An 11847-nucleotide genomic window follows, 5' to 3' on the forward strand; every position below is an offset into this window, starting at 1 on the left:
TCCCTCATCTGTAACAATGTAGTAGACATTATTTATCCCCTGTTTCTCAGTCTCCCCCCCAACACCTATGTCAGTCCTCTTTTATAACAGTCGCACTATGCAGTATTTGTCTTTTTGTGACTGAGATATTTCACTTAGCATAATGTCCTCCAGGGTCAACCATTTTGTGTAATATAGCATGAGTTCCTTCTTTTTTAATGCCTCATAGTAGTCCATAAGACAGGTACTAAATTGTTTTGTCTGCATCACAAAATAAATTTCTTTTTTCTTATTGAAATATATTCATTTAGACCTTTCATTTTTAGTTACTTTCCAGGAAAAGTTTAGTAGTGGGACATGTCTTTTCTTCCATCTTCCTTTTGGCTGTGAATTTCAGAATGAGAAGAATTGTGTTCAGTGGTGTCTTTCTCTTAATCTGCCTCTTAAATGGTAAGTCATTACAAGAATACAAAGCACAAAGGGAGAAAATGACTTAAAAATATGCATAGTTACACTATAGCTATGCGAAAGGTAAGCTTCAGTAAGATAAAGAGCTTTTAAAAAGGCTTTTGTAAACACTCCATTAATAAGAATAACCAGAATTTTGTGCTATATGCTGGGCCCTGGTGGAATCGTGTGTAACAGTACAACCTGATAACCAAAAGGTGAGAAGTTCGAATCCACCAGTCCTCCAGCCACTCCTCCAGAGATAGATGAGCAGTGTATGCCTCTAAAGATTTGCAGCCTTGGAAACCCACTGAAGGGTCACCATGAGATAGAACTGCCTAGAAAACAGTGGGTGTGTCCTATGTGTAGTAATTCTTTTAATCACCATGACAACCTTATGAGTTAGGTGTTCTTATTTCCCACTTAGTAAATGAAGCAACTGAGATAGAAGATGGTGGGCCATGTATTGCTATTATTGTTGTTCCATTTAAACCTAACGAGACCAGGCAGTGAGACCTTGTAGGAATGGCGAAGCAAGGAAAACGAATTAGAACAAAAGAAGCACACACAAAAGCCTTGGACCACTTGGAGCCCAAGAGCTCTTCCATCATCTCTTCATTTAAAAAAGGAAGCGTACTGTCAACAGACAGATTTCATAAGGATAACAGACCAATAATCTAAGAATAACAGACAGATTTCAATTTCTTTTAGAGAATTATTATGGCCCAAGATACATGTCAGGGGCAGATTACCCAGGAAGCAAAACTTGTATTAAGCAAGATATCAAAGGGTTTAATTGTGTTGGCTTGCTAATCTGTAGTGAGAAGTTTCACTTGGGTACTACCACATCTCAGTGGGATATAGGTGACACTGTAAACCACATATTGGTGGGAAGGGACAACTGGGCCCAAGCACATCTTGCTTATTTAGCAATCAGGCCTGACAAATATCTTCACTTTGCCTCAAGCAAGGCAGTTGCTTGTGAAAGTAACATGTCTGAAAAGTCCTCTTCTAGCACCATCATGGAAGCTCTTCCTCTCCATGAAAGGGAGAGATGAATAGAAAGACAGACTGCTCAACCTTGACCCCTGGAGTAGATGAGACAGAGTCTGATAGCCTCATACAATGGACACTCCTAGACTAGGTTTGAAGAAAGGAGAGAGAAAGGTGGCTTCTTCAGCAGTGCATACCCATTGCATAGGGACCTTGTCAGAAACTAGACAATTGAAAAGTTGGCAACAGATGTTGGTGATGGTTGTACAACAAGATTGATTTAATTGTTACCACTGAATTGTACAAGTGAAAATTTTTCCCTGGCAAATACAGTTTTATCTCTATTTTTTTTTTAAGTAGGTAAATAGGTAAAGCCAAGTTGCCCTTTGGAGGCTAGGATTTTGATGCTCTGTCTCACATGCTTTGGGCATGTTGCCAGGAGGACCCAGTCCTTGGAGAAGGATGTCATGCTCAGAAGGGTGGAGGGACAGCACAGGACAGGGAGATTCTGGATGAGATGGATTGACACGGTGAGTGGCAATGGGGGGACAGGTGTGTCAGAGACACTGAGGTTAGCCCAAGAGAGGGCAGGGTCAGAGCCATTGTTCATAGAGTCACTTTGGGTCATAGTTGATTTTATGGCACATAACAACCACAACAACAATGCTGCAAACCTGGCATGGGGTCCAAGATTCTACATTTCTGACAAGCTCCCAAGTCATGCTGATAATGCTGATACTGTTGGTCTGAGACCTCACTTTAATAGTAAGAATATCTAATATTTAATAATAAGAATCTCTAGGGCCTCACCTCATTGTCAGAACCAAATAACTTGTAGCTGACTCTAGAGAGAATTTTTAGAAGGTCAATTGCACAGGACCCTGCCATCTTTCTTCCATGGAGCACTTAGTGGGGGCCAGTTGCTTTAATTTGTTTGGACAAAGAAGAAAATTCAGCACATAGGTAAGTATTTTCTTTTTCATTCTACTTTTCAAAATTGCCTTTGTCAATTCACAATTCATGTGACAGAGTAAAACTGCTCCGCTGGGTTTTCAAATCTGTGACCTTTCAGAAAGCAGCCAGCCAGGTTTGCCTTCTGCAGCACCTCTAGAGGGGTTCAAACCATTAATCTTTCTGCTTACTGTAGAGCACTTACTCATAGGCACTACCCAGGCAGGGATTTGTCTATGATGTTGGTTGAAAGATCAATGACTTCATTTATAATATATGTCTCATTGGCATCGAGTTGGCACCGACTAATAACTATCCGTCCACTAGGTTTCTGAAGCTGCAGATGGCACAGGAGGAGACTGTCCCTCCCTTCCACCAGCTTCTCTCAGAAAGCCTGACTTCTTCCTGCAGAGTCACTGCCAGGTAGTTTCCAGTGGCCCTAGCAGCGCGGCCTTAGGCTTAGCAGTGGCGCCCCCTAGAGATGAGGCCACCAGAGCTCCCCAAAGAAACTAAACCCTGGACCCAAATCAGATCAAACCAAACCTGGTACCTCTGAGTTAACTCATGGCGTTTCTGTCAGGAGAACCATTTGCGTCAGAGAAGAACTGTGCTCTGTAGGATTTTCAATTCTTATTTTTTAGAAGTAAATTGCCAGGCATCTCTTTGGGGAATTTCTGTGTGTACTTGAACTGACAACCTTGTAGTTAGCAGCCAAACACATTAACCTTCCTAACTTCCAGTAATTCTAAATAGTTATGTACCTGATTTATAATGTGTATTGTTGTTACATGGCATTGAATTGGAACCAACTACCCTCCAGAGGGCTTTCAGAGGCTGTAAATCACATAGGAGGAGATTGTCCATATTTTCTCTAAGGAGAAGTTGGTGGATTCAAACCATAAGCCTTGGGTCAGCAGTGCAGCTCATGACAAATAGGCCATCAGAGCTCACCTAATATACGTTTAAAGAGTTATATATACAGACACTGTTTAAATCCACCATCTGTTCCATGGAAGAAATATGAGCAATCTTTTCTGGGCAATTTACTGCCTCTGAAAACCCACTGCAGGGTCAGCTATAAGCTGGTTCTAGCTCGATGATATCAAACAATAACAGTGCACATTTATCAGCTATATTTAGGGTTTTCTCCCACTATTAAAGTTATGAAATAGAATTAATCAAGTAAGGAAATGATTCCTTTTACATATAATCTGAAGCTTTAAACTTAATTGTCAAATCAATCAAAACGCTTCATGTGTTAAATACATTAATAGCTAACAGTGAATTGTCAGATGGAGTCTATAAGATAGAAAATGGGATCTAAGAATGTACTTTAATGTATTCAAGTGTCAAATAATTATAGTCAGAAAAAGACTTAAAGGAAACTTTTCCAGCTAGAGTGACTGTCAAGGTCAATTGTTTGAAGAAAAGAAGGCTATGCATGAAGGGTGTGCTGACAGAGAAACGGGCCCATCTGAGAGGAAGAAAGAAAAACTGGGGCAGATTTCATGCAGGAAACAGCCCAGGGCCTCATGCAAGGGAGAGGAAGATACAGCTTCAGGAGTCTCCTCTACTGTCTTGTCCTCTTGACACCAAATATTTTCAGTCTGTCTTTGAGTCTTTCATTGGGTCTGTGAGGAGAAAATAAAGAGACTGAGAGAACCTTGTTGTAGTTATGTGCTGTCGAGTTGTCTGTGACCTATAGTGACCCTGTGTACAGGAGCTCTGAATCCTGCCCTGTCCTGAGCCAGCCTCACTAATTCTGACACACCAACCCCTATTGCCCCAGTCACTATATCAATTCATCTCATCCGGGGTCTTCCTCTCCTGCGCTGTCTGTCTACCCATCCAAGCATGATGTCCTTCTCCAAGGACCAGTCTCTCCTGGCCACATGCCCAAGTATGTGAGATGAAGCTTCAAAATTCTACCCTCCAAGATGAACTTGGTTTCACCTTCTCTAAGACAGACCTATTTGTTTACTTGGCAATCCGTGGTATGTTCTTAGTCCAGTCTTTAGTCCAGAAAAGATATGCATCAGGGTTGGATTATTTGACCATACCTATTCAATTTGCATGCTGAGCAAATAATTTGAGAAGCTGGACTATATGAAGAAGGGTGTGGCATCAGAATTAAAGGAAGACTCATCAACAACCTGTGTTATGCAGATGACACATGCCTGATGAAAATGTAACAGACTTAAAGCATTGAAGATCAAAGATACTGTATGTAGCCTTCAGTGTGGATTACACCCCAAAATAAAATTTTTTAAAAATCCTACAACTAGATCAACAGATGACATCATGACAAATGGAGAAAAGATCAAAGTTGCCAATTAATAAGTTTTACGTGGATTCACAATCAATACTCATGGTAGCAGCAGCCAAGAAATCAAAAGACATAATCCTGGAGCAAATCTGTTGCCAAGGACCTTTTTAAAGTGCTAAAGAACAGGATATTACTCTAAAGAATAAGATGCCTTGGAATTTCCATTTGCCTCATTATGATTGTGACAGTTGGACAGTAAGGAAGATGGAAGAATTAGTCTTTTAATTCAGTATTGGTGAAGAGTATTGAATGTTCATTACGGACTGTCAACAGAGCAAGCCAATCTACTTTAGATGTGCAGCCAAGAATGTTTCTTTGAGGTAAGGATGGTGAGATTTCATCTTACATACTTTGCACATGTTATCAGGAAGGACCAGTTCTTAGAAAGGACATCGTGCTGAAGCAGAAGAAAAGCTTCAATGAAATAAATTGACACAATGACTATACCAAAGGGCTTAAACACAGAGAAGATTGTAAGGATGAGACAAGGTTTCAATGTGGTATATGTTGAGACACTGTGAGTTGAACTTGACAGCACCAAACAAGTCAAACCCCCGGAGGAAAACTCACACAGGGATGACATGAAGAAGCAAGCAAACCCAGTGCTCCAGGAAGGCAGCTTTCTGAATCCAGGAAGAGCAAATGCCCCCAGCCAGAAGAGGGAGGCCCCAGGCTAGGGATATGCAAGATGCATGCAGCTGAGGGGCGTGGTTTACTTGCTAAAACATTAGCTTTGTATTTCCAAAATTCTTTGATTGCTTCTTGTCTCTGCCTCTTGAACAAGCTGCTGAAAATCTTGAACCCTCAGTACTTGTTTTACATGAACTGCTGGCTTTTTTAGGTCTTGTTGATTCTGATTCATAGTGACCCAAGGTACAAAGGTATAAATTTCGTCCTATCTCCCACCATCCTCATCATCTTCACTGTGCTCAAACGCAAGCCCTCTTGTTGAAGGTCTTCCCCTCCTTCACTGGCCCTGTCTTTTTCTCGGCATGATGTCTTTTCCAAGAATTGGTTTGTCTTGATGGTGTGTACCATTGAGTGGGAACCGACTCATAGCTGGCCCTCCAGTGGGTTTTCAGAGGCAGTTAATCACCCGGCAGGAGATTGCCCACACTTCTCCCTCAGAGCTGCTGGCAGATTCTTACCACTAGGCCACCGTTCTTGTTTCTATGGAGCTCTATCTCTTCTGAGAGATTGCAGCTGTAGGAGCCAGCACACATCAATTGCTCAGCAGAATGTTTACATACGTTTGTTGTTGACAGGCACCTTGTGACAGTGGGGAAACAAGCTCCTGTTGTTTTCTAGGCTGTTAATCTCCACATCCTCCTCCTGTGGAGCTACTGGGTGGATCCAAACCATCAACTTATCAATCACTGATAGAATATTTAAGCTTTGCATACAACCAGATCTCCCTGCCATAAACGTGTGTTGTTGTTGTGTACAATCAGGTTGGAACTGACCCTTAGCTGACCTTAGGCAGGTTTTCAGAGGCAGTTAATCACAGGGGAGGAGATTACCCATCTTTCTCCCACAAAGCAGCTGGTGGCCTTTGAAGGGACATCATAAACCCCATTTTTTTTATAAACCCCCATTAATACCAGAAGCAGAAGCGGGCCATAAAAATTCTTAGCTTAAGGCAAGCACCAATGCCCCAGGTAAAGTCTTATCTGTCCTTGCAAAGTAAAGAATTAACTAGTGTCTAAGTGACACAAAAAGAGTAAAGACGGGAAAAGTCTTAGCCAGCCCTTCAAAAGCCGACCCACATGACTGATCCCCCAACCCACCAACCATGATCTCAATCTCCCCGCCCTGACAGTGGCACCCAGGAAAGCCTTAAAAGCAATTGCGGAAGGGGACTTGCTTTTTCCCTTCCTACTGAGGGAGAAAGTCTCCACTTGTGGATATTCTGGAATAAAGTGGGGGTTTTTTTATTTACATATGTGTAAATTATTCTTTTGAGGCGCATTTCCTGGGCAGAACAGCCTTGAATCAAATGCTTTGGGATTGTGGTGCAGCTTCTAGCCACTAGGCCTCCAGAGCTCCCTTGAAATACATTTGTAGACTAATGGGTTGTGAATTAAAATTCTGCCATAGTTAGAGATCCATTGTGGAATTTTCTATGTCTTCAGAGGAGACTGAACTTGGGCATGACAGTCAACAGATTAACCAGCTTCACCAGAGATGGTTTTCTGTTAAGATTTGATTACTCTAGTACTCAGTGTGACAGAAGGAAATGTATAGTAAATTTCACAAAATGGTTATTAAGTATTTCTTTGAGTTCTCCATGAATAGGATGCACACAATGGTGATCTTCATATACAGAGAGAAATTATAAACACAATAGGGCAATGTCAAAAGTTCCTTTCACATTCTTCACTTTTGATTGATGCTGATTCACTCTTCAACATTGGGCAACAGAAACTGTATAAAAAAAGAGATTTTTAAGCTAGGTAGACAAACAGGTATGTCCTAGAGAAGGTGAAACTGAGCCGCTCTTTGGAGATAAGGATTTTGAAACTTCATCTCACATATCTGGACATGCTGCCAGGAGGGACCAGTCTTTGGAGAAGGACATCTTGAAAGGTGGAGGAACTGCGGTAGGAGAGAAAGACCCCAGATGAGATAGATTGACTCAGTAACTGGGATAATGGGAATGTTGAGACAGTGAGATTAGCTCAGGGTAGGGCAGGGTTCCAAGAGGTTGCACATGGGGTCGCTATGAGTCACAGGTAACTAGATGGCACATAACTACAAAAAGCTGGAAAGAATCAATGGTTCTTGCTTTAAAGTCAAGCATTCAGCCAAGTTTGAGCCTGAGAGAAAGAGTTGTTGAATGTGGAGCTGATAATAGGAGTCTTATTGCCAATTCAAAAAATCCAATTGCATAAACCTCCGTGCTGCTTCTTTTGAGGTCCATTTCCATTTTCCTTTATCATTATTTTATCATATTAGCATCTTTAAGAAGAAGTAGAAGCCAGGGGACATAGCTTATGGTCTGCTTCATTTACATGTCCATCACGACTAGCCTGGCTAAAGGAGTTCACCTGCTTCTCTGCCTCCTCTTAGGAACACCTTGAGCTCTGGTGGTAAGGAGTTAAGCTGGCACCTCAAAGGTACACGGTTTCTAAGCCACCAGCAGCTCCTCCATAGAAAGATGCAGAGTCATCTCAGATGTGATTAACTGCCTCTAAAAACTCACTGGGGTAGCTATGGGCTGGTTCCCACTCAACAATTGATAAGATGCAGATGTGGGCTTGTTTCCCACATCAAAAGATCTCATATCAAAGAATGGCCAGAAGCAGGTTTTAGCACCTTGATGTAAATGGGACTTCCACACTGTAATATACGTAGATCTTCCATCTTGAGTCTGGAGTACCTGTCTCAATTCTTGAATCCTCTGTCCTTTTCCTTTTATACATCATGCTAGAAGAGACTACCTTTCTTGACTCTTTTATAATTGCAGTGGCTAATTTATCCCCCTTACAACATTCTAAACACAGGTCTATAAATCCATGTCCAAATTATATGCCCTCAGCTGTTAGTGAATGTTTAAAAATAGGTTCCTGGGCTCTGTTTCACATAGAGTCTAACTCAGTTTGGGAATTCAGGACTGTGGGAAGGGTATGTGTCTGGGAACCCGTTTATTTATTTTTTTTCCTACTCAAATAAATGTGAGGTTGTAGGGGAGGAAAAAAACCCCAGTTACTAAAAATCAAGAAAAGGTAGTTTCTTCTGGCATGCTGTGGCAAAGGGAAAAGGTAGAAAAAGAATGGGAGAACTGGACAGCTGACAGGCCTGCTGAAGGAAACTCCTCCTCCAGGTTACATTTTACAGAAAGATGTCTACAAAGTTCCATTACTGAAGTCCCACCTACATCAAAGTGATAAAGAAAAGTGGGTGTCCATACATTTGGTTTCCTGGCCTCTTGGCTAAGAGAACTTTTGTTATCGTCATCTTACCAGAAACCAGGATACACACATAACACAGAACAGGACATGCACAACAGGTGTAGCAAACGGGAATACAAAATCAGAGGAGGCCACTTAGTCCAGGTTGATAGGGCGTAGAAATGAAAGTGAAGCAGATCACAAGCTTTGTTATTAGCGGCTACCTTGCTTCTAGGACATCAATAACATATGTGCAGAATAAAGGAGCTTTGCCTGTAAGGTAGGTAAAACTCAAGGTAAAACCCACATGGAGGTTTCTCAGAATTGACTATAGGCTATTTGATTTCAGAATCAGCTCAACACTCAACAGCTATCACTGCCACAGCATGCATGTTGGTTTTCCCCTAAAACAATGGCACACAGTCAAATGTGGAACAGTCTTTTAGAAGATGTCTTCTATTTCATGTGCTGACCTAGCTCATAATTTCTGGACTATTGCTGCTTAACAAAACTAAAACATTCTTGAGCCTGCAGAATATTGGAGGCAACAAGTACCTAATTAACACCAATTATTGTTGTTGTTGTTGTTGTTGTGTATCATCATGAAACACTATATATTCAGGGATAATATGTTGCATGAAAGGTGCTGTCTTGGGCAGTGAATTGCAGTCCTAACGGTGGCTACATGGCTAAAATTAACTAAATTATCTGGCTAAATAACTTCGGTTTAATTGTATCAAGCACTAAAGAACTGATTATAACTAACTTAGTTACTTAGACAAACTAGTCTTTCTGATTAGAAGTTCAAGGTGCTTCCAGTTCACATGGTAAGATATTCTTTGCTATTCTATCATTTTTGGAAGGAGGAGTGGCATCCACTTCCGTAATAGCTTGCCTCCCGAAACCCTATGAACCTGGAGACAGGATAAAAGGCACCCAAGCATCGAGGCTCTCCTTCATAGGGTCGCTATGAGTCACCTGCAACTCGACGGCACTTAACAACAACAACAACGTTCTTTCATTTAATTCTCAAAATAAAAGATATTTTCCATTTATATGCATTTAAAATACTAATTAAAAAATTCCTGCTTGCTTTTCAAAGGTAAAAGTGCTTGCTTTCTTTCAGGGATTCTCTCTACTTCGCCCCCAACCACTGCAGTACAAAAAGATGAAGTCAAAAGTGTGATTTGCCGAGCCTGCAATCTTTCACTCCCGTTCCACGGATGTCTCCTAGACTTCGGGACCTGCAAAACTAAACCTGGCCAGTTCTGTATACAAGAGATCCACACGAAACGTAAGTTGTTGGCGTTAAAAATATATGTGTTAGGGGAGGGGTGTTTAGCATAAAGACAGAAAAATCCTAACTTAACGGTAGTCATTAAATGTTTGCTAAATGTCAGGTGGCAATACAACCATGAGATGAGCTTGGTCCTGTCACCATCATCATTTTACAGATGAGCATTCTGAGGCCTAGGGGGTGAAGTCATTGCATGATGAATGGAACCACCAGGATTCAACTGCAGAGTATCCCATGATTGCTAACGAATCCATGAAATGCCTCCTTCACACCACATACATCCTCACACACACAAAACACTATATATTTTTTTTTAGAGCCCAGAGCAAAAATGAAAATGTAAGTCTCCTAGTTAAAAAATTAGATGCTAGCTGAGCTATTTCAGTCTCCTCTCTGTTAAAGTCCATCCTATAAAAAAACTAACCATAAAAATCCAAATGACTAAAACATTAGAACCTTGAAGACATATGTTTGCACTTAAAAGAGAGCAGAACTCCTTAACATTCAAAAAGCAAGTTGTAACAGAAATAATAGATAAATTTGAGTATCTAAAAGTTACAAATAACCATAAAATTTTAAAATGTAAAAAGCTTCTTGGAAATATTTGTAATGTACATAATACAAAAAAATTAATACCTAGAATAAAGAAAAATAATTTTTTAAAAGACCAGTAGCTAAAGAAAACAAAAAAGATAAAAACTCATTAAGGGAAATATTACAGAAATTCTCAAGAAAGGGAAAATAATAAAAGAAGGTGCTTATATTCTCAGTAAAAATCAGGGAAATGTATATTATCAGTATAATGGAAAATGTTCATTCCATCCAAAACTCACTTAGACTCATGACTGTTGGATCAGAGCTGAGTCATATCTGACCCTTCAGTGTTTTTTCACAGCCTGTAAATTGTATGGGAAGAGATGACCCAACTTTATCCTGTAGAGCAGCTGGTAGGTTTAAACCACCTGCCTTTGAATTGGCTGCACAGCTGCTTCCCCACTGGCCACCACAGTTCCTTCTCCTAGTTTATTCAGATACCAGCTCCAGAGGAAGGTGTGCTCTGTCAGTTTGGGAGGAAGGTCTCTAGTTCCTTCAACATCTGGGTCTCAAGTTCCTTGGAGGTCTCCATGTCCGAGCCTTCGCCCATGTGGAGAAGCTTCACAGCATGGGGACCTGAGTGCCCGGGACCTGCCTCCGTCCTGCTTCCCTTCCTGAGTAGCCCCTCAGGTCCCTCCCCTTCCTTCCCTTTCCTTGTTCTTCTATTTCAGAGGAAAAAAAAGGTGTTATTGCCACACTCCAGAGTGATCTCCATTAAGGGATCAGGGCTGTGACCTAATTAAGGGTATACCACCTCATCCTTAATTAAAGTGCATCTGATTCAGGCCATGGTCTTTCTGATCATTTGCTACGCATCGGAGAACTAGATCATGAATAATTGTGATGACAGAAGAACTGATGCATTTGAGCTGTAGTGTTGGAGAAGAGCACTGAGCATCTCATGGATGGTCTAAAGAACAAATAAGTATGTCTTGGAAAGGATATAGCCAGAGTACTCTTTGGAGATAAAGATGAAACTTCACCACACAAATTTCGAGTATGTTGCTAGGAGGGTCTATTCCTTGAAGAAGGACATAATGCTTGGGAAGGTAGAAGGTTGACAAAGGAGAGGAGACTCTTCAGGTAGATTGACATGGTGACTGTCGAAGTAGGCTCTTGTGTGTCAGGAAATGGGAGGGTGGCAAAGGACAGAGCAGAGTTCAACTCTTGTTCCTAAGATTGCTATGAGTCGTACTTGACTCCACGGCATCTAACAACAACAACCATTATCTTACACTTATTATCTTTTATTTTCTTTTTTTTCACCCTAATTATGTGGAACAGACCACCAACTACTCATGCAAATTCAAGCTAAAGCTGAGGAAAATTAAACCAAATCCGAGGCAACCAAAATATGACTTTGAGTCTAT

General features: G+C 41.0%; 1 protein-coding gene across 1 annotated transcript in view; it reads left to right on the forward strand.

The window, feature by feature from the left end:
- Positions 1-11847, forward strand: part of LOC102854179 (chromosome unknown open reading frame, human C9orf57) — a 38866-nt gene that overhangs the window by 21119 nt on the left and 5900 nt on the right. Inside the window, 3 exon segments of the mRNA XM_006894421.1 lie at positions 317-370; positions 372-429; positions 9713-9880. Of these exon segments, the coding sequence (XP_006894483.1) occupies positions 317-370; positions 372-429; positions 9713-9880 (280 nt within the window).

Source organism: Elephantulus edwardii, unplaced genomic scaffold (genome assembly GCF_000299155.1).
Source record: "Elephantulus edwardii isolate Elephantulus edwardi_28Jun2011 unplaced genomic scaffold, EleEdw1.0 scaffold00141, whole genome shotgun sequence".
Taxonomy (NCBI): Eukaryota; Metazoa; Chordata; class Mammalia; order Macroscelidea; family Macroscelididae; genus Elephantulus; species Elephantulus edwardii.